The sequence below is a fragment of the Ascaphus truei genome, chromosome 8, assembly GCF_040206685.1.
Source record: "Ascaphus truei isolate aAscTru1 chromosome 8, aAscTru1.hap1, whole genome shotgun sequence".
Lineage (NCBI taxonomy): Eukaryota > Metazoa > Chordata > Amphibia > Anura > Ascaphidae > Ascaphus > Ascaphus truei.
Window position 1 is genome coordinate 73,359,923 of NC_134490.1, and position 24,697 is coordinate 73,384,619.

The 24,697-nt window shown below is 48.4% G+C and overlaps 1 protein-coding gene across 7 annotated transcripts in view; it reads right to left on the reverse strand.

The window, feature by feature from the left end:
* GNB3 (G protein subunit beta 3) overlaps positions 1-24,697 on the reverse strand; it is a 58,159-nt gene that overhangs the window by 12,041 nt on the left and 21,421 nt on the right. For all 7 annotated transcript variants that reach the window (XM_075612628.1, XM_075612635.1, XM_075612629.1 and 4 more), the window contains 7 exons: positions 21,949-22,015; positions 21,137-21,175; positions 13,630-13,736; positions 13,399-13,462; positions 11,714-11,876; positions 7,143-7,209; positions 2,610-2,811 (listed from right to left, as the gene is read on the reverse strand). In XM_075612628.1, coding sequence (XP_075468743.1) covers positions 2,610-2,811; positions 7,143-7,209; positions 11,714-11,876; positions 13,399-13,462; positions 13,630-13,736; positions 21,137-21,175; positions 21,949-22,015 — 709 coding nt within the window. The remainder of the gene's footprint in view (positions 1-2,609; positions 2,812-7,142; positions 7,210-11,713; positions 11,877-13,398; positions 13,463-13,629; positions 13,737-21,136; positions 21,176-21,948; positions 22,016-24,697) is intronic.

Genomic DNA, 24,697 nt, shown 5'->3' on the forward strand with positions numbered 1-24,697 from the left:
CCTTCTCTCTTTCGGGGTTTTAAGATTACCTTTGAGTATGGCAACCCTCAGATCGTTCATCTTATGGCCAGAGTCAGAGAAATGTTCGCCAACAGGACTGTCTCTTGTTCCGCGTGTGATGCTGTGGCGATGCAGGTTCATTCTCTTGTTTAGCCTCTGTCCTGTCTCACCTATGTAGTAGCAGCCCCCTGGGCATTTCATGCACATGATGATGTACACGACATTGCTGGAGGAACAGGTGAACCCTCCTCTGATTTTGTATTCCCGATTCTTGTGTGGTATTTGTATTGTGTCCGCTGTGTAGAGCATTGCGCAGGTTTTGCATCTTGGGTCCTGGCATGGTTTTGTCCCGCATTCAGTTGTACTGCTGAATACTTTACTCCTCACCATAATATTCTTGAGATTATGGGGTTGTCTGTATGATAATAAGGGTGCTTCAGGGAAGACCTGTTGCAGTCTTGTATCTTCCTGGAGGATGGGTTGTAGTTTCCTGGCGATCTTGCGTAGGGCTCCTAGGTGTGGGTTATATGTGACCACCAAAGGAAACCTTCGCTACATCGATGACATCCTCCTGATTTGGACCTCTGGCGAACAGGACCTCCTACAGTTCTATGACAACTTCAATACTTTCCACCCGACCATCAACCTCAAACTCACCCATTCCCCGGATGAAGTACATTTTCTAGACACCACCATTACTATAAAGAACAACCAACTACAGACTTCTGTATACCGCAAACCTACAGACAGAGCCAGCTATTTGAGGGACAACAGCTTCCACCCGACACACACCAAACATGCAACCATCTACAGTCAAGCCATACGATACAACCGGATATGCTCCGACACAGCAGACAGAGACCAGCGGATTAAAGCCTTGAGATCAGACTTTATAAACCGTGGATATAACCACAGAATTGTAGACCAGCAAATTCACAAAGCCACCAGAATACCAAGAAGTGATCTCCTTGAATACAAACAGAAGGAGACAAGCGACAGGGTTCCTTTGGTGGTCACATATAACCCACACCTAGGAGCCCTACGCAAGATCGCCAGGAAACTACAACCCATCCTCCAGGAAGATACAAGACTGCAACAGGTCTTCCCTGAAGCACCCTTATTATCATACAGACAACCCCATAATCTCAAGAATATTATGGTGAGGAGTAAAGTATTCAGCAGTACAACTGAATGCGGGACAAAACCATGCCAGGACCCAAGATGCAAAACCTGCGCAATGCTCTACACAGCGGACACAATACAAATACCACACAAGAATCGGGAATACAAAATCAGAGGAGGGTTCACCTGTTCCTCCAGCAATGTCGTGTACATCATCATGTGCATGAAATGCCCAGGGGGCTGCTACTACATAGGTGAGACAGGACAGGGGCTAAACAAGAGAATGAACCTGCATCGCCACAGCATCACACGCGGAACAAGAGACAGTCCTGTTGGCGAACATTTCTCTGACTCTGGCCATAAGATGAACGATCTGAGGGTTGCCATACTCAAAGGTAATCTTAAAACCCCGAAAGAGAGACGGTTGCATGAATACAAATTTATGCAACTGTTCGGGACACTTAGCAGTGGCCTAAACAGAGATCGAAATTTTATGAGTCATTACTGACACTAGCGAACTCTCTTCCCATGAGCGCTAAAGGCCATGTCTGTACATACTGTGCTATATGTATGCACACACAGCTGTCTCTCACACATACTAATACTTCTTATTTTTCCATCCATATACACCAATAGGGACCACATAGTATCCACACACACTTTTAGTTGTGCTACAAACTCTCACATTTCCACACCCACCCAAACCATTTATATCCCTCTCACTCCACACACACCTTGTGTAGAGCACTGTTTATACTGTGGGCTCTCCATTCATTTTTATTCACACTGTTACACATACACACGCTTTCTTCACTTGCTTTCAGTTACCCTTTGACACCTCTAGCCATAAAACACATCCACACCGGGGGAAGGACAAGCACAGATAACATTCCAAGAGACACTGTTTTTAAGTTATCCTTGCTTCATTCATTGTAACATCGCCGGAAGAAGAGATCAGTGTATCTCGAAAGCTCGCACAAATAAAAGCATTTCGTTAGCCACAGAACGGTATCATCTATTTATTTTTTGATTATATATATATATATACACACACACACACACACACACACACACACACACACACACACACACACACACACACACACACACACACACACACACACACACACACACACACACCTCTAGACTGACTGACACATACACACACCTCTACAGTGAGTGACATACACACACACACCTCTACAGTGAGTGATACACACACACACCTCTATAATGAGTGACACACACACCTCTACAGTGAGTGACACAAACACACACCTCTACAGTGAGTGACACACACACACACACACACACCTCTACAGTGAGTGACACACACACCTCTACAGTGAGTGACACACACACACACCTGTACAGTGAGTGACACACACACACCTCTACAGTGAGTGACACACACACACCTCTACAGTGAGTGACACACACACACACACACACACACACAGAGCTCTCCCTCTCCCCCCGGTACGTACACAGATGGCGTTGATGTCAGACTCGTGCCCGGTGAATGTCTGCCTGCACTCTCCCTCACGTACGTCCCACAGTTTGGCGCTAGCGTCACACGCCCCGGAGACGAAGAGGTTAAAGTCGGGTGACACGGCCAGGCTCATACAATCACCTGTGTGACCCACGAACACCGTCTTCTGCTGCCCCGTCTCAATGTCCCACAGAGCGCTGGGGGGAGAGGACAGACAGGGGACGGACACATGTTACATACAGTAGTATAGTGACACCACCCTCTGATACAGCTTATATCAGGGGTCCAACTCCAATCCTCAAGGGCCACCAACAGGTCAGGTTTTAAGGATATCCCTGCTTCAGCACAGGTGGCTCGATTAGTGGCTCAATCAACGACTAATATATATATACTAGCTGAGAGACCCGGCGTTGCCCATGAGTTACATTTAGCGCTAGGAAAAGGGGGGGGGAGAGGGGGGGAAAAGGAGGGGAGGGGGGGGACAGTGGACAGGAGGGGGGGATAGTGGACAGGAGGGGGGCAGTGGCCAGGGGGAGGGGGGGACAGTGGCCGGGGGGGGGGGACAGTGGAAAGGACAGTGGACAGGAGGGGATGGGAGGGGGGGAGAGTAGACAGCAGGGGGGGAGAGTGGACAGGAGGGGGGTGACAGTGGACAGGAGGGGGGGGCATTGGACAGGAGGGGGGTTGGTTTGCTTTAAATTGACGGGTCCCTCCTCTCCACTCCCCCTGTATCTTTCTCCGCTCCTGACCCCCCCACCCCCCCATGTGTAGCTCCGGTCCCCACTCTACAGTGTCTGAGACACAGTGTAACACACGCACACACACACACACAGACACACACACAGTGTCCCACACACACACAGTCACGCTGTGACACACACACACACACACACTCACTCACCTCTCCTTCTGGCCGCCGCCATCTTAGTTAGTCCGCGAGGGAGGAAGGGGGTCCTTCCGTCCACCGCCATCTTAGGTGCTGCGTGGCAGCGGTAGGCTGCCCTGGCCAATGCCTGTCCCCGCACCAGGGAGGTGAGCGGGAGGTGAGTGGAGGGAGCGGGAGGTGAGTGGAGGCAGCGGCAGGCTGCCCTGCCCACTGCCTGTCCCCGCGCCGGGGAGGTGAGTGGAGGGAGCGGGAGGTGAGTGGAGGGAGCGGGAGGTGAGTGGAGGCAGCGGCAGGCTGCCCTGCCCACTGCCTGTCCCCGTGCCGGGGAGGTGAGTGGAGCGGGAGGTGAGTGGAGGGAGCGGGAGGTGAGTGGAGGGAGCGGGAGGTGAGTGGAGGCAGCAGCAGGCTGCCCTGCCCACTGCCTGTCCCCGCGCCGGGGAGGGAGTTGAGCGGGAGGGAGGTGAGTGGAGAGGGAGGTGAGTGGAGCGGGAGGTGGAGGGAGGTGAGTGGAGAGGGAGGTGAGTGTGATGGGGGGGGAGAGGACAGAGAGAGAGGTGTGTGTGTCCCCCTGTGTGTCCTTTGGCCCGTCACTCCGCCTCAGGCCAATGAGAGGTGTGCGGGGGCGGCCCAAGGGACCAATGAGATTTCCCCTTGGGACACCGGACATCCAGACATCCAGACATCCAGACATCCAGACAGGCATACAGTGCTTTCAATTTTATATAGTAAGATATACACATACACACACGGCCGCAGACAGATTTCCCGGGGCCCAGGACTATAGTTCTGACCGTGGTCCCCGTCCCCCCCGTCGGCAGTGTTGCGAGACCCCTCTATTTCCCTCTTCCATGTATTTCTCTCCCCTCCATCAATTATCCCACTCTCGCTCAATCCCTTCCCCCCCCCACATGTATTTCTCTCCCCTGCGTCTCATTCTTACTCCCTCTTATCCTCACTCACCCCCTCTCTCCTATCACTCTCCCCCCCCCCCAGGGTCAATTACCCCACTCTCACTCAACCCCCCCTCCTCACACAATTCCCCCCACAAAATATATATATAAAAAAAACACCCCCAATACAAAAACTTCCCACCCCCAAATACATATACCCCACAAATATATACACCCCACAAATATATACACCCCACAAATATATACACCTCCCCAAATATATACACCCCACAAATATATACAAACCCCCAAATACATTTTTTTTAAAAACCACCTCCCCAATACATAAAAAAACAATACATTTAAAATCCACCCAAATACATATAAAAAAGACCCCAATGCATTAAAAAAAAAACAATACATAGAAAATCCCCAATACATATAAAAAAATACATAGACAATCCCCCAATATATATATAAAAAAAAACAATACATATAAAAAATATGTATATTAAAAAAAAACCATGACATATAAAAAAAAGCCCCAATACATAGAAAAAAACCCCAATGCATATTAAAAAAACAAAACATATGAAAAAGCCCTGATGCATATAAAACCCCCAGTACATATAAAACCCCCAATACATATAAAACCCCCCAATACATATAAAAAAACCCAATACATATAAAACCCCCAATACATATAAAAACCCCCAATACATATAAAACCCCCAATATATATAAAACCCCCAATACATATAAAAAAAACAATACATATAAAAACCCCAATACATATAAAAAACCCCAATACATATAAAACCCCCAATACATATAAAACCCCCCAATACATATAAAACCCCCCAATACATATAAAACCCCCAATACATATAAAACCCCCAATACATATAAAACCCCCCAATACATATAAAACCCCCAATACATATAAAACCCCCAATACATATAAAAACCCCCAATACATATAAAACCCCCAATACATATAAAACCCCCCAATACATATAAAACCCCCCAATACATATAAAACCCCCCAATACATATAAAACCCCCAATACATATAAAAACCCCAATACATATAAAACCCCCAATACATATAAAAAACCCCAATACATATAAAACCCCCAATACATATAAAAAACCCCAATACATATAAAACCCCCCAATACATATAAAACCCCCCAATACATATAAAACCCCCAATACATATAAAACCCCCAATACATATAAAACCCCCCAATACATATAAAACCCCCCAATACATATAAAACCCCCCAATACATATAAAACCCCCAATACATATAAAACCCCCAATACATATAAAAAAAACCAATACATATAAAAAAAAACAATACATATAAATCCCCAATACATATATAAAAAAAACAATATATATATATATAAAAAGCTTTGATGCATATAAACCCCCCACCCTAATACACATAAAAAAATACCCCCGCCTCATACTTAAAAAACAGACTTACCGTGTGGATATTTAGGCCCGGCCCGGTGTCTGCGGGTGGCCCCGCTGGCCAGCGCTGCAAGTTGGCCTGACCTTTGGCCAGGCCCGGCTGCCGGTCCTCTGGTGACCGACCCCCGGCTCTCCCTCAGCTGCAGGCCTCTTCCTTCTTGGTACGCGTGCCGGGCCTCCCTCTGCTGCCGCACACCAGAAGCTGGGCCAAGCTTACTTCCGGCGCGCTGACGTCACAGAGGCCCATCGCGCACCGGCGTTGGAAGCTCAGCGTGGGACAGAGAAGGAATAGGCCTGCAGCTGAGGGTTTGCTGGGGCCTGGGCACAAGAGGACCGGCAGCCAGGCCTGGCCAGAGGTCAAGCCCAACTTGCAGTGCCGGCTGCCCCCAACTGACACCGGGACACCTGTCCGGACTGTCCACTCCGGTATATATATATATGAGACAGACAGGCACACAGAGACATATATATATATATGAGACAGACAGGCACACAGAGACATATATACATATATACATACACACACACACACGTATGGCGGTCCAGTCTGCGAAGGTCCATACATGGAATAGACCAAGGACCTGGTGAACCGGATCTCCGGACCAAACACTCGCAGCAATGGGTTACACAGGAGCGTCAGAACGTGATGACGTACGATACGTTATGATGGATACCTCAACGCGTTTTCCCTGATGAAGCACGTTCACATGCGAAACGCATTGAGGTATCGTCCCAGCGTATCGTACGTCATTATGTTCTGATTTTTACAATATACCATTTAGTACTTACCCCATGTGCGCTGTGTCTTGTTGATATATATATATATATAGTGCAGAATAAATGAGTACTTCACTATTAGGTGATAACTTTTTTATTTGGACTAACAATTTATGTCAGGACAAGCTTTTGAGAGTTCTCCTCTATCCCTGGGGTCAGGTCTCACCTAATACTGAAGTACTAATTTATTCTGCGCTATCGCAATTGGACTGACACGTCCATTTCCGTTATATATATATATGAGAGGCTTCTAACCGCAGTACCTGGAATATCATTGGGGAGACCTCCATCCAGCAGTGGATGGACCAGAGCTGAAGATGATGATCATACATATATATATATATCTATTACACCGACACCCACAGATTATAGGGACAGGCTTATGCAGTCCTAGGTTTATATGTAACGTAGGATGAGCTCCTGGCTGCAGATTATCTGGGACAGGCTCAGACAGTTGTGGAATATATAGGGAGACCCTTCTCTCTTCCTCACCAGGTGGTATCTCCTGAGCTGGTCACAATTTGATTGTCATCAAGGAACCTGCAGCAGGAGAGATAACCTGGGGGAGGTAGAAGGAGAGTTATTATAATATCATATCGCTCTGCTCTGTATATTATATCGCCCTGCTCTGTATATTATATCATACTGCTCTGTATATTATATCGATATGCTCTGTATATTATATCTTACTGCTCTGTATATTATATCGCTCTGCTCTGTATATTATATCACACTGCTCTGTATATTATATCACACTGCTCTGTATATTATATCACTCTGCGTATTAATATATTGCTCTGCATGTTATTTGATCACTTTGCTGTATATGTTATATTGCACTGCACTGTGTTATATCTATATCTGCTATTATATCGCTCTGCATGTTATATCACTGTGCTTGTTATTGTATCGCTCTGCATGTTATATCACTGTGCTTGTTATTGTATCGCTCTGCATGTTATATCACTGTGCTTGTTATTGTATCGCTCTGCATGTTATATCACTGTGCTTGTTATTGTATCGCTCTGCATGTTATATCACTGTGCTTGTTATTGTATCGCTCTGCATGTTATATCACTGTGCTTGTTATTGTATCGCTCTGCATGTTATATCACTGTGCTTGTTATTGTATCGCTCTGCATGTTATATCACTGTGCTTGTTATTGTATCGCTCTGCATGTTATATCACTGTGCTTGTTATTGTATCGCTCTGCATGTTATATCACTGTGCTTGTTATTGTATCGCTCTGCATGTTATATCACTGTGCTTGTTATTGTATCGCTCTGCATGTTATATCACTGTGCTTGTTATTGTATCGCTCTGCATGTTATATCACTGTGCTTGTTATTGTATCGCTCTGCATGTTATATCACTGTGCTTGTTATTGTATCGCTCTGCGTGTTATATCACTGTGCTTGTTATTGTATCGCTCTGCATGTTATATCACGGTGCTTGTTATTGTATCGCTCTGCGTGTTATATCACTGTGCTTGTTATTGTATCGCTCTGCGTGTTATATCACTGTGCTTGTTATTGTATCGCTCTGCATGTTATATCACTGTGCTTGTTATTGTATCACTCTGCATGTTATATCACTGTGCTTGTTATTATATTGCTCTGCGTGTTATATCACTGCTTGTTATTGTATCACTCTGCATGTTATATCACTGTGCTTGTTATATCACTGTGCTTGTTATTATATCGCTCTGCGTGTTATATCACTGTGCTTGTTATTGTATCGCTCTGCATGTTATATCACTGTGCTTGTTATTGTATCGCTCTGCGTGTTATATCACTGTGCTTGTTATTGTATCGCTCTGCGTGTTATATCACTGTGCTTGTTATTATATCGCTCTGCATGTTATATCACTGTGCTTGTTATTGTATCGCTCTGCGTGTTATATCACTGTGCTTGTTATTATATCGCTCTGCATGTTATATCACTGTGCTTGTTATTGTATCGCTCTGCGTGTTATATCACTGTGCTTGTTATTATATCGCTCTGCGTGTTATATCACTGTGCTTGTTATTATATCGCTCTGCATGTTATATCACTGTGCTTGTTATTGTATCGCTCTGCATGTTATATCACTGTGCTTGTTATTGTATCGCTCTGCGTGTTATATCACTGTGCTTGTTATTATATCGCTCTGCGTGTTATATCACTGTGCTTGTTATTATATCGCTCTGCGTGTTATATCACTGTGCTTGTTATTGTATCGCTCTGCGTGTTATATCACTGTGCTTGTTATTATATCGCTCTGCGTGTTATATCACTGTGCTTGTTATTGTATCGCTCGGCATGTTATATCACTGTGCTTGTTATTATATCGCTCTGCGTGTTATATCACTGTGCTTGTTATTGTATCGCTCTGCGTGTTATATCACTGTGCTTGTTATTATATCGCTCTGCGTGTTATATCACTGTGCTTGTTATTGTATCGCTCGGCATGTTATATCACTGTGCTTGTTATTATATCGCTCTGCGTGTTATATCACTGTGCTTGTTATTATATCGCTCTGCATGTTATATCACTGTGCTGGTTATTGTATCACTCTGCGTGTTATATCACTGTGCTTGTTATATCGCTCTGCGTGTTATATAACTGTGCTTGTTATTATATCGCTCTCCGTGTTATATCACTGTGCTTGTTATTGTATCGCTCTGCATGTTATATCACTGTGCTTGTTATTATATCGCTCTGCGTGTTATATCACTGTGCTTGTTATTATATCGCTCTGCGTGTTATATCACTGTGCTTGTTATTGTATCGCTCTGCATGTTATATCACTGTGCTTGTTATTATATCGCTCTGCGTGTTATATCACTGTGCTTGTTATTGTATCGCTCTGCGTGTTATATCACTGTGCTTGTTATTGTATCGCTCTGCGTGTTATATCACTGTGCTTGTTATTATATCGCTCTGCGTGTTATATCACTGTGCTTGTTATTGTATCGCTCGGCATGTTATATCACTGTGCTTGTTATTATATCGCTCTGCGTGTTATATCACTGTGCTTGTTATTATATCGCTCTGCATGTTATATCACTGTGCTTGTTATTGTATCACTCTGCATGTTATATCACTGTGCTTGTTATATCGCTCTGCGTGTTATATCACTGTGCTTGTTATTATATCGCTCTCCGTGTTATATCACTGTGCTTGTTATTGTATCGCTCTGCATGTTATATCACTGTGCTTGTTATTATATCGCTCTGCGTGTTATATCACTGTGCTTGTTATTATATCGCTCTGCGTGTTATATCACTGTGCTTGTTATTGTATCGCTCTGCATGTTATATCACTGTGCTTGTTATTATATCGCTCTGCGTGTTATATCACTGTGCTTGTTATTGTATCGCTCTGCATGTTATATTGTACTGCTCTGTATGTTATATCTCTGCTATTATATCGCTCTGCGTGTTATATCACTGTGCTTGTTATATCGCTCTGCGTGTTATATCACTGTGCTTGTTATTATATCGCTCTGCATGTTATATCACTGTGCTTGTTATTGTATCACTCTGCATGTTATATCACTGCGCTTGTTATTGTATCGCTCTGCGTGTTATATCACTGTGCTTGTTATATCGCTCTGCGTGTTATATCACTGTGCTTGTTATTGTATCACTCTGCATGTTATATCACTGTGCTTGTTATTATATCGCTCTGCGTGTTATATCACTGTGCTTGTTATATCGCTCTGCGTGTTATATCACTGTGCTTGTTATTGTATCACTCTGCATGTTATATCACTGTGCTTGTTATTGTATCGCTCTGCATGTTATATCACTGTGCTTATTATATCGCTCTGCGTGTTATATCACTGTGCTTGTTATTGTATCGCTCTGCATGTTATATCACTGTGCTTGTTATTATATCGCTCTGCATGTTATATCACTGTGCTTGTTATTGTATCACTCTGCATGTTATATCACTGTGCTTGTTATTGTATCGCTCTGCATGTTATATCACTGTGCTTATTATATCGCTCTGCATGTTATATCACTGTGCTTGTTATTGTATCGCTCTGCGTGTTATATCACTGTGCTTGTTATTATATCGCTCTGCATGTTATATCACTGTGCTTGTTATTGTATCGCTCTGCGTGTTATATCACTGTGCTTGTTATTATATCGCTCTGCATGTTATATCACTGTGCTTGTTATTGTATCGCTCTGCGTGTTATATCACTGTGCTTGTTATTGTATCGCTCTGCGTGTTATATCACTGTGCTTGTTATTATATCGCTCTGCATGTTATATCACTGTGCTTGTTATTGTATCGCTCTGCGTGTTATATCACTGTGCTTGTTATTGTATCACTCTGCATGTTATATCACTGTGCTTGTTATTGTATCGCTCTGCGTGTTATATCACTGTGCTTGTTATTGTATCGCTCTGCATGTTATATCACTGTGCTTGTTATTATATCGCTCTGCATGTTATATCACTGTGCTTGTTATTGTATCGCTCTGCGTGTTATATCACTGTGCTTGTTATTGTATCACTCTGCATGTTATATCACTGTGCTAGTTATTGTATCACTGTGCTTGTTATATCACTGTGCTTGTTATTGTATCGCTCTGCATGTTATATCACTGTGCTTGTTATTGTATCGCTCTGCATGTTATATCACTGTGCTTGTTATTATATCGCTCTGCGTGTTATATCACTGTGCTTGTTATTGTATCGCTCTGCATGTTATATCACTGTGCTTGTTATTGTATCGCTCTGCGTGTTATATTGTACTGCTCTGTATGTTATATCTCTGCTATTATATCGCTCTGCATGTTCTTATACGGTTCTGTGTTATTATATCACTGCGTGTTATTATATCTTTAGCATATTATTATATTGCTCTGGAGGTAAGGGGCTTACCAGCATTAAAGACACCAGGCGACACGTTAGTCCTATATACAGGACAGTCACATGACCCATCATTAAATTACAACAATGCAAATTGGTGCAAAGGGTCATGTGACCTCTCAGTCCTTACTATACATAACAGTGTAGTGCGTGCGGCCATGTTGGGGTGATGGCGCGGTGGGCGGTGCCTGACCTGTGTGGCCAGCAAGCTCTCTGCTCACTCTCACGTTCCCCTCGCGTGTCTTCAGGTTGTAGATGGAGCACATGTTATCCAGACCACCACACGCAACAAAGTTACCCGACGGGGCGTAGGAGCAGGTCATGACCCACGAGGAGCGCAGGGGAATGGCGTGGACCTGTGGAGAAAGGGAGGAGGCTGAGGGTGTTGGGTGTGCAGGGGGGGAGCACCATTAGAGCGCTGAGCTCGAGGGGGAGCACTGAAAAAGAACTGTTTTCTAAGGGGTTGTGCAACAGTGCTGTGCGCGGGGGGAGTAGTATAAGAGTGCTGGGTAGGGGGGAGCATGTAAGAGTGCTGGGTGGGAGGGGGGAGAAGAACATGTAAGAGTGCTGGGTGGGGAGGAGAGCATGTAAGAGTGCTGGGTGGGGGGGAGAAGAACATGTAAGAGTGCTGGGTGTGGGGGGGGGGAGAGCATGTGAGTGCTGGTGGGGGGAGGGCATGTAAGAGTGCTGTGTGTGTGGGGGGCATGTAAAACTGCTGGGTATGTGGGGGGGGGGGGGATGTAAGAGCGCCGGGTGGGGGAGAAGCAGTTTAAGTATGCAGTGTGTGAGGTAACAATGTAAGACCACTGGGTTCTGGAGGGAGGGCAGTGTAAGAGTGTTTTTTTTGGGGGGTGGGAGGGAGCAGTTTTAGAGCACTGTATGTGTGGAGAAAGAGCAATATAAGAGTGCTGGGTGTGGCGGGAGCAGTGTAGGAGTGCTGGGTGCGGGAGGAAGCTGTGTGCGAGTGCTGTGTGTTGGGGAGCAGAGTGCAATGCTGGATATTGGAGGGGCAGTACTGAATATAAGGGGGGGGGGGGGCATTGTGTATTGGGTGTAGCCATGATGGATATTGGCAGGGGCAGTGCTGGGTGTAAGGAGGGCGGTATTGGGTGTAGTCATGCGAGGCATTGGGTGGGCACTGCCAGGTGGGTGAAGGGGCAGTGCTGGGTTTGTAAGGGACAGTGCTTAGCATAGGGGGGGCAGAGCTGGGCGTTGGGGAGCAGTGCCGGATGTTGGGAGGTCAGTGTTGTGTGTGGTGCAGTGCTGGGTGTAAGGGAGGGGGCAAGGGGGAGGGCAGTGGGCAAGGGGGAGGGCAGTGGGCAAGGGGGAGGGCAGGGGGCAAGGGGGAGGGCAGGGGGCAAGGGGGAGGGCAGGGGGAAAGGGGGAGGGCAGGGGAAAAGGGGGAGGACAGGGGGAAAGGGGGAGGGCAAGGGGGCAAGGGGGAGGGCAGGGCAAGGGCAGGGCAAGGGGGGGAGGACAGGGGGCAAAGGGGGGAGGGCAGGGGGCAAGGAGGAGGGCAGGGGGCAGTGCTGTTTATTGGGAGGGCAGTGCTGAGTCCTGGGGGGCGGGGGGGTGCTGAGTATGGCCCTGCTAGATGTTGGGGTGGCAGTGCTGTGTAATGGGGCAGGGGGTCAGTTTTGGGTATTGGGGGCAGTGCATGGTGTTGGGGGGGCACTGGTAGGTGTGGGGTATTTAGTGCAGTGCTGGGTATTGGGGGGCGGTGTGGGGGGGCAGTGCAGAGTATTGAGTGCAGTGCTGGGTATTGGGGGGCGGTGTGGGGGGGTAGTGCAGAGTATTGAGTGCAGTGCTGGGTATTGGGGGGCGGTGTGGGGGGGTAGTGCAGGGTATTGGGGGCAGAGCTGAGTGTCAAGGTGTTACCTTGTTTGTTGAGTATGTGTCCCACACAATGAGTTTTCCATCCTGAGAGGCGCTGACCAGGAGCCTGCGAGAGATGAGAGCGTCCCCACGCTTGTGAGTGCCCTTGTGAAAGCAGCAGCACTGAGGCTGAATGGAGTGTCCTTGTACCTGCCCCTGTTCCCCGCCCCTAGGTTTATGTCACACCCCTAACTGTATCACCTCTGCCTCTGTATGAGCCCTGCCCCATGGTACCTGCAGTCAGTGGACCAGTGCATGGCGTAGATTTTGGCCAAGTGACCACGCAGAGTCCGTCTTGTGCGAAGCTGAATGCGGCCAATGACCTCCATCTCCCCGGTCACCTGAGGAGCGGAGACAGAGCTGACCACTGACTATATATATATATATATATATATATACACTGTAAATACACACACTGACAACATACATACACATATATAGGGAGAGGGAGAGCTGACCACTTTATGTTATATATAGATATATACAGAGAGAGAGAGCGCATTTATCATCATCGTCAGCTCTGATCAATCCACTGCGGGATTTTCTAGGTACTATGGTTGCAAGCCTCTCCTCGATGCTCCAAAACATTTTTTAATCCTCTATCTTACTTCTGGTTATCATCTCGGTCTTTTGATATCCCTTGTAAGGCCTCGTCCAGGGTTGCGGCGTGCGTGCGGAGGCGCGCTGAGGCTCAGGGAAAGCGGGTGCTTTCCCTGGCATTAGACAGCGCGCCGTCAGGGGGGCGTGTCGGGGACGGGCCGGTGACGTCACTGAGCTGGTTTGCCCTCATTGGGCGAACCGCTCACGTGACCGGCCCTGCGCTCCGGCAAGCGCGTGATTTAAAAAATGACCTAAGACCTGCGCTTCCGCGCGCTTGCGGAAGCGTAGGCGAGCGCCTACTAAAGCCGCTCTCATTGCGGCTGTATGGGCTCACAGGTAAGTACAAGCGCGCCTCAGCACGGCTCAGCGCTGACCATGGCCGAGGCCTAACCCAGTCGAGTACCATCTGTGTCCAAAAACAGCCATTTCTTCTTGGGACATGCCCGCCCCAATGGCATTTAAATTTTTTTCACCCTTCTGAAGACGTCAGACTTGTATTTGCTTTTGAACCCATTGATTATTTTCCCCGTCTCATCAGGTAATCCCCAGCATGTCTAAACACTTCGTTTAGTTGTCTTAAATCCTGAATTATCTTTGCATTTAGGATCCAGGTTTCACATCCGTACTATTGATTTAATTAGAAAAGTTCCCAACCATTGAAACTTGCTGGTCCAGGTAGACATAGTTTCCACCTTCTTGTGCTTCTATTTCATTTATTAATATTTATGTAAAGTTGATTCATTTGTTGACTTTGGTCTTCCTGAGATGTATCTGGAGGCTCTCCTTCTTCCTTGGTTTGGGGAGATATGGTGCTGCAGGTCTTCTGGCAAAAGTAATGTCTGCAAAGTAAGAGTAAGTAGCTCGAGTATTCACTGTTGCTTTTTAATTTTATTCCCCCTAATTTAATGTTTTGAAAAATCCTCAAAGTGTTGCTGTGAAATGCGTGGGGGACCTGGTGTGTTCCAATCGCAGCATTTTTGTAATCCATATGTTGGTAATCCATATCTTGTTTGGATTTCATGTAATCCAGTGATTAATGTGGCATTTTCATAAATGTTCCTTATAGTATCAATGTATGATTCTTCATCGTTTTGACTTCCTAATGTATGAAAAATGGCTGAGGTGTACAGTAGACATGAGGGGCTAAACTCCAGTCCTCAAGACCCCCCAAAAGATCAGGTTTTAAGGATATCATAGCTTCAGCACAGGAGGCTCAATCTGTGTCTCACTGAGACACTGATTGAGCCACCTGTGCTGAAGCAGGGATATCGTGAAAACCTGGTCTGTTGGGGGTCTTGAGGACTGGAGTTGAACACCCCTGGTGTAGATAGAATGAAAGGTTTTTTAGTAATATACGAATCCTAAGCTGAGTGGTAGATCAAATTCATTACTTTGAGAAATCACTTCTTGTACAACTTGGGCGTGGCACATTGTGCGGCATCGCCTGATAAATCCTGCTTGTTCAATCTTTAGACGTTTTTGATATTTATTAATCACAGTATCCCCACGCGTCTGGAGCACGCTGACGTGACTTTACAGCTCTTGTTGAAATTCTCTGCTGCTATTTATATGGTTCTTGGTGTTGATTTGTTCTTGTCTTCTTTATAATCAGTTTTCTTCTTTCTATCTTCCTATTATGATGTAATGTGCAGCAAACCAATCAGTGATCGCGTCTCGTGTTAAAACGGTTAAGAACGGAACAGCCGTCAATCACGTGTTTCTTGTTAACCAGGATATCGTCAATTTCATTCTCGGTGCTAACGGGTCAACCCCGCGTCCATTTTCTATTTCGATTCGTCTTGAAAAATAAATCCATGATATAAAAGTTTGCAAATTCTGCAAATTCTACCAATGTGTCCCCACATTCATTCCTGTTACCGTAACCGTGCTTACCAACTGATGCTTCGGATTTCTGCCGAGCACCAATCTTTGCATTAAAGTGGGTTGATTTCATAGTAGAGGTCTTCCACTTCATGGTCTGTGCGACTTGGTGTTGGAGAGACACTTGGATAGTCTGACGTTTGTATTTCTTTGTCCACTGAATGACGATTGTGACTGCTCTTTCTGATGAGCTTTCATACTCCACTATGTTGTTTTTCCACTTCTTGTTGATGATGAAGTCTACTCCACGGATTCTTCCGTTTTCTGTACCTCTGTGATATAATAGGTGTCAGACACCAATGAGGCCTTCTTCTTACTTCACTAAGGCTAGCAGCATCCCATTGAATCTTTTCCAGTTCATCTTCCAGTTCTTGCAATGCTGCGTCACCGGCAGAGTAAGGCAGTTGTAGCTAGCCAGGTTAAGGCTTCAATGACAGCTGGTGTTTAACCTCTGGAAATTCTTAGCGCGCTCTGTCTTGAAGCCTTCTTCCTGAGTGCTGTCAATCCCCGAGACAATCCAGCCCGCGGAGAATGATGGACATCGCTTTTCTGTATCGTCTATCCATGATGGGATTCAAACTAAAAAAAAGTCTGTGGCATCATCACATGGATGAAGAAATTAAAACGGCGGTGGGCCGGACACATCGCAAGAAGAAATGACCATCGTTGGAGAGAGAGATGGGACTCGACTGGATTCCATGGGAGGTTAAAAGACCACGACGACGACCAAAAATAAGATGGGAGGATGAAATCAGACTATGTGTTGGAGCAATGTGGAGAAGAGAAGCTGCCAACAGCAGTAACTGGGAGATCACTGAGGAGGCCTTCATCCAACAATAGATCGACAAGGGTTAAAGAAGATGATATCAATCTATCTATCTATCTATCTATATATATATATATATACATACACACCTGACGAAGGGGACCAACCCCGAAATGTTTGTGCAAGCTTTTCATGAAATCTTAAAGTGATTCCTAACTAATAAGTCTGTGTGCAGAGGAGAAATATTGTGTGTGTGTGTGTGTGTGTGTATATACGTCGCTCCATTTTTTCTGTTACTACCCCTGATGCTGTTATGTTGGGTTTCTGTCATGTATATATGTGTGTATATATATATATACATATATATATATATATATATATATATATATACAGTGCTTGACAAATCACCCACAAATCTACTCGCCGAACCAAAAAATCTACTCGCCACCTAGTCCCGCCCCAACCCCGCCTCTAGTCCTGCCCCTAGTCCCGCCCCCAACCCCGCCTCTAATCCCGCCCCCAGCCCCGCATTTAAAAAAAAACATAAATGAAATAAATTGAATAAATTCCTAGTAAGAACATTCGTTTTTGACATAAGTTTATTTATTGTATTACATTATACTACAATTAGTCCTTGGTGTGTGTGTGTGTCTGTATGTGTGTATGTGTGTGTATGTGTGTGTGTGTGTGTGCGTGCGTGCGTGCGTGCGTATAAAAATGTAAAATCAAGAAAAAAAGCCAGATGTGAATGACTAGTTTCCTGCACCCCTTAACTAGTGCCTGGACGTCCCCGCTTCACAATATTTAAAGCAGCAATCCCGCCTGGAATCTTACCTGATCCGCAGTCCCTCAATGTCCAGGTACCTCATTCCCGCAATGTTATACATTGAAGTGGATGTGTTCCCTACCTGTCTTCTGGGTTAGGGGGGGGGGGGAGTTCCGATGTCTCCTGTGTGAAGCTTGAGTCAGATCTGGAAGAAAGCAGTATAGGTTATTTCGGTGTAGTATAGGGCAGTTAAGATATACAGGGTAAATAAGATATCCAGATCCAGATTGTGAGACGGAGAGAGAGGGTGAGAGAGACGGAGAGAGAGGGTGAGAGAGACGGAGAGAAAGGGTGAGATGGAGAGAGAGGGTGAGAGAGACGGAGAGAGAGGGCGAGAGAGACGGAGGGAGGGCGAGAGAGACGGAGGGAGGGCGAGAGAGACGGAGGGAGGGCGAGAGAGACAGAGGGAGGGCGAGAGAGAGGGTGAGAGACAGAGAGAGGGTGACTGTGGGGGGATGGGGTGACTGGGTGGGATGATTGGGGGTGTGGGGTGACTGGGTGGGGTGATTGGGGGTGTGGGGTGACTGGGTGGGGTGATTGGGGGTGTGGGGTGACTGGGTGGGGTGATTGGGGGTGTGGGGTGATGGGGGTGTGGGGTGACTGGGTGGGGTGATTGGGGGTGTGGGGTGACTGGGTGGGGTGATTGGGGGTGTGGGGTGACTGGGTGGGGTGATGGGGGTGTGGGGTGATTGGGGGTGTGGGGTGACTGGGTGTGGTGATTGGGGGTGTGGGGTGACTGGGTGGGGTGACTGGGTGGGGTGATTGGGGGTGTGGGGTGACTGGGTGGGGTGATTGGGGGTGTGGGGTGACTGGGTGGGGTGACTGGGTGGGGTGATTGGGGGTGTGGGGTGACTGGGTGGGGTGATTGGGGGTGTGGGGTGACTGGGTGGGGTGATGGGGGTGTGGGGTGACTGGGTGGGTGGGGTGACTGGGTGGGGTGATTGGGGTGTGGGGTGACTGGGTGGGGTGATTGGGGGTGTGGGGTGACTGGGGGGGTGGGGTGATGGGGTGTCTGACTGGGTGGGGGTTACTGACTATGACTGACTATGACTGACTGGATGGGGGGGTGACTGACTGGGTGGGAGGGGGGGGGGGTGACTGACTGGGTGGGAGGGGGGGTGACTGACTGGGTGGGAGGGGGGGTGACTGACTGGGTGGGAGGGGGGGTGACTGACTGGGTGGGGGGGGGGGGTGACTGACTGGGTGGGGGGGGGGGTGACTGACTGGGTGGGGGGGGGGGGTGACTGACTGGGTGGGGGGGGGGGGTGACTGACTGGGTGGGAGGGTACCTCTGGTGTCCTACACATTCTCTCTCTCTCATATACACACACACACACACACACACACACACACACACACACACACACACACACACACACACTCTCTCTCTCTCTCTCTCTCTCTCTCTCTCTCTCTCTCTCTCTCTCTCTCTCTCTCTCTCTCTCTCTCTATATCTCTCTCATATACCCCTCTCTCTTTCTCCCATATACCCCTCTCTCTCCCATACCTCTCTCTCTCTCCCATACACACACACACAATGTGACAGAGAAACACCCCGCTACTACCTCCCGCCCTGCGTGGGCAGCAGGAGCACCGGAGGGAGGGGGGGAGTGACACACAAGCCGCGCGGGCACCGGAGGGAGGGGGGGGGAGAGCCGCACGAGCCGCGCAGGCACCGGAGGGAGGGGGGAGAGACACCCGAGCTGCGTGGGCAGCGGAGGGAGGGGGGAGTGACACACAAGCCACGCGGGCACCGGAGGGAGGGGGGGGAGAGCCGCACAAGCCGCGCTAGCACCGGAGGGAGGGGGGAGTGACACACAAGCCGCGCGGGCACCGGAGGGAGGGGGGGGAGAGCCGCACGAGCCGCGCGGGCACCGGAGGGAGGGGGGGGGAGAGCCGCACGAGCCGCGCAGGCACCGGAGGGAGGGGGGAGATACACCCGAGCTGCGTGGGCAGCGGAGGGAGGGGGGAGTGACACACAAGCCGCGCGGGCACCGGAGGGAGGGGGGAGTGACACACAAGCCGCGCGGGCACCGGAGGGAGGGGGGGGGGAGAGCCGCACGAGCCGCGCAGGCACCGGAGGGAGGGGGGAGAGACACCCGAGCTGCGTGGGCAGCGGAGGGAGGGGGGAGTGACACACAAGCCACGCGGGCACCGGAGGGAGGGGGGGGGGAGCCGCACAAGCCGCGCTAGCACCGGAGGGAGGGGGGAGTGACACACAAGCCGCGCGGGCACCGGAGGGAGGGGGGGGGGGGGAGAGCCGCACAAGCCGCGCTAGCACCGGAGGGAGGGGGGAGTGACACACAAGCCGCGTGGGCACCGGAGTGAGGGGGGTGAAGCACCCGACCCACGCGGGCAGCGGGAGCACCGGAGGGAGGGGGGAGAAACACCAGAACAGTACAGTATATATAAATATTTATTACAGTGCATTAAATTCCCCCCCACCTCAAGCATCTGTCCACATCCTCTCCATGACCGGATCAGTGCAGGTCTTGTAAGCAGGAGGTGACACAATTATACAGGAGGATATATAGGAAGAGGAGGAGGAGCAGCAGCAGACACACGCGCGCGCACCCCCAACCCCCCCCCCCCCCCATTACTTACCCGTGCAGAGAAGGAAGGGCGGTTTGAAGTCCTGGCAACTCCAAGCCGCGTCACAGCCAGAGGGTTTTTTTTTTTTTTTGCGAGCAGGGGATTTTGTTTTTGCAGAGCAGGAGAAAAGCTACTGGCCACGAGCCAATATCCGATCGCAGCTGGCGAGTTGGCGACCGGGTTTGTCGAGCACTGTATATATATATATAACACGGTACTGATACCTCTACATATATATATACACACAGTGGTCGACAAATCACCAAAAAATCTACTCGCCACACAAAAAAATCTACGGGGCAAGCAAATGTATAGGTTTGTCGAACACTGTATATATATATATATATATATATATATATATATATATATATATATATATATATATATATATATATATATATATATATATATATATATATATATATATATATATATATATATATATATATATATATATATATATATATATGTATGTATGTATGTATGTATTACTGGATATATATATATATATATATATATATATATATATATACACAGTGTTCGACAAACCTATACATTTGCACGCCCCGGGCGAGTGGATTTAACATCGTGGCGAGCGCCTATTGGCCCAAGCAGCATACGTGTGGTACTAGGTGGCGAGTATATTTTTTTGTGTGGCGAGTAGATTTTTTGGTGATTTGTCAACCACTGTATATATATATATATATATATATATATATATATATATATATATATATATATATATATATTACTGGATATATATAATATATACATACACACACACACACACACACACACACACAGTGATATGCACACACTGTGTCCTGGTTTGGTGGGAGATCAAGGCAAATTTGGGGCAAAACTGGCACACACAGCATCATGTCAGCTTGTGTCACTGTGTCAGTTATCAGATTGTTTGCTCCAATATTACTGTGCGTCAGTCTGCGGTTTGGGGCATGTGAATAGGAGGGAATATTCTCTCTCTCTCACTCTCTCACTCTCTCTCTCTCTCTCTCTCTCTCTCACTCACTCTCATACACACTTCATTTATCTCCCTCTCTCACTTCCTATCTCACCTGTTCCAGGGTTGTATCTGCACACAGTTTTCTTGCATCCTGCAAAGATAGTGAGAAAGATTCAGGGGCAGAGCTTGGCCATGCTCAAGGTCACATACAGTATATAGTCAGTGGCAGAGCCTTAACATGCCTAAAGTCCAGCATAATGTCAGTGGCAGAGTCGGGTTAAGACAATAGCCGAGACTTTGTAATCCTCTTTCTGAAGTCTCTTCACCTCCCAAGGAACTTTACATGCCAGGGGCATATCTAGAACTGTACAAGCCAGGGGCAGCTCTAGAACTGGACATGTCAGGGGCATATCTAGAACTGGACATGTCAGAGGCATATCTAGAACTGGACATGTCAGGGGCATATCTAGAACTGTACAAGCCAGGGGCATATCTAGAACTGGACATGTCAGGGGCATATCTAGAACTGGACATGTCAGGGGCATATCTACAACTGGACATGTCAGGGGCATATCTAGAACTGTACAAGCCAGGGGCAGCTCTAGAACTGGACATGTCAGGGGCATATCTAGAACTGGACATGTCAGGGGCATATCTAGAACTGTACAAGCCAGGGGCAGCTCTAGAACTGGACATGTCAGGGGCATATCTAGAACTGTACAAGCCAGGGCAGCTCTAGAACTGGACATGTCAGGGGCATATCTAGAACTGGACATGTCAGGGGCATATCTAGAACTGGACATGTCAGGGGCAGCTCTAGAGCTGAACATGTCAGGGGCAGCTCTAGAACTGAACAAGTCAAACGATATAGAGCCTGGCACCTCTAGGACAGTGTATTACTTGGGGAGAGGGGGTTTATTTTACCGTAATTTGCTTCTTCAGCTGTTCAGCCTCTTGACGTAACTGATCGAGCTCCCCCATCCTGAGAGCACTGCAGAGGAGGAGAGTGGGGGAGAGGGAATGAAGCAGCAAACTGATACTATCTGCTATGTTATACCCTTCCTATACACCCCAACACCCTGCTCCCCTCCTCACTGCCTTGTTATACCCCTTCCTATACACCCCAACATCCTGCTCCCCTCCTCACTGCCCTGTTATACCCCTTCCTATACACCCCAACACCCTGCTCCCCTCCTTACTGCCTTGTTATACCCCTTCCTATACACCCCAACACCCTGCTCCCCTCCTTACTGCCTTGTTATACCCCTTCCTATACACCCCAACATCCTGCTCCCCTCCTCACTGCCCTGTTATACCCCTTCCTATACACGCCAACATCCTGCTCCCCACCTCACTGCAATGTTATACCCCTTCCCATACACCCCAACATCCTGCTCCCCTCCTTACTGCCTGTTATACCCCTCCCTATACACCCCAACATCCTGCTCACCTCCTCACTGCCCTGTTATACCCCTTCCCATACACCCCAACATCCTGCTCCCCACCTCACTGCAATGTTATACCCCTTCCCATACACCCCAACATCCTGCTCCCCTCCTTACTGCCTGTTATACCCCTCCCTATACACCCCAACATCCTGCTCCCCACCTCACTGCAATGTTATACCCCTTCCCATACACCCCAACATCCTGCTCCCCTCCTCACTGCCCTGTTATACCCCTTCCTATACACCCCAACACCCTGCTCCCCACCTCACTGCCCTGTTATACCCCTTCCTATACACGCCAACACCCTGCTCCCCTCCTCACTGCCTTGTTATACACCCCAACACCCTGCTCCCCTCCTTACTGCCCTGTTATACCCCTCCCTATACACCCAACACCCTGCTCCCCTCCTCACTGCCCTGTTATACCCCTTCCTATACACCCAACACCCTGCTCCCCTCCTCACTGCCCTGTTATACCCCTTCCTATACACCCCAACACCCTGCTCCCCTCCTCACTGCCCTGTTATACCCCTTCCTATACACCCCAACATCCTGCTCCCCTCCTCACTGCTATGTTATACCCCTTCCTATACACCCCAACACCCTGCTCCCCTCCTTACTGCCTGTTATACCCCTTCCTATACACCCCAACATCCTGCTCCCCTCCTCACTGCCCTGTTATACCCCTTCCTATACACCCAACACCCTGCTCCCCTCCTCACTGCTATGTTATACCCCTTCCTATACACCCCAACATCCTGCTCCCCTCCTCACTGCCCTGTTATACCCCTTCCTATACACACCAACACCCTGCTCCCCTCCTCACTGCCCTGTTATACCCCTTCCTATACACCCAACACCCTGCTCCCCTCCTCACTGCTATGTTATACCCCTTCCTATACACCCAACCCCCTGCTCCCCTCCTTACTGCCTGTTATACCCCTTCCTATACACCCCAACATCCTGCTCCCCTCCTCACTGCCCTGTTATACCCCTTCCTATACACCCAACACCCTGCTCCCCTCCTCACTGCCCTGTTATACCCCTTCCTATACACCTCAACACCCTGCTCCCCTCCTTACTGCCCTGTTATACCCCTTCCTATACACCCCAACACCCTGCTCCCCTCCTTACTGCCTTGTTATACCCCTTCCTATACACCCCAACAACCTGCTCCCCTCCTCACTGCCTGTTATACCCCTTCCTATACACCCCAACATCCTGCTCCCCTCCTCACTGCCCTGTTATACCCCTTCCTATACACCCCAACATCCTGCTCCCCACCTCACTGCAATGTTATACCCCTTCCCATACACCCCAACATCCTGCTCCCCTCCTTACTGCCTGTTATACCCCTTCCTATACACCCAACACCCTGCTCCCCTCCTCACTGCTATGTTATACCCCTTCCTATACACCCCAACACCCTGCTCCCCTCCTCACTGCCCTGTTATAACCATTCCCATACACCCCAACATCCTGCTCCCCACCTCACTGCAATGTTATACCCCTTCCCATACACCCCAACATCCTGCTCCCCTCCTTACTGCCTGTTATACCCCTCCCTATACACCCCAACATCCTGCTCCCCTCCTCACTGCCCTGTTATACCCCTTCCTATACACCCCAACATCCTGCTCCCCTCCTCACTGCCCTGTTATACCCCTTCCTATACACCCCAACACCCTGCTCCCCTCCTCACTGCCTTGTTATACCCCTTCCTATACACCCCAACACCCTGCTCCCCTCCTCACTGCCTTGTTATACCCCTTCCTATACACCCCAACACCCTGCTCCCCTCCTCACTGCCCTGTTATACCCCTTCCCATACACCCCAACATCCTGCTCCCCTCCTCACTGCCCTGTTATAACCCTTCCTATACACCCCAACACCCTGCTCCCCTCCTCACTGCCCTGTTATACCCCTCCCTATACACCCCAACACCCTGCTCCCCTCCTCACTGCCTTGTTATACCCCTTCCTATACACCCCAACACCCTGCTCCCCTCCTTACTGCCCTGTTATACCCCTCCCTATACACCCAACACCCTGCTCCCCTCCTCACTGCCCTGTTATACCCCTTCCTATACACCCCAACATCCTGCTCCCCTCCTCACTGCCTTGTTATACCCCTCCCTATACACCCAACACCCTGCTCCCCTCCTCACTGCCCTGTTATACCCCTTCCTATACACCCAACACCCTGCTCCCCTCCTCACTGCCCTG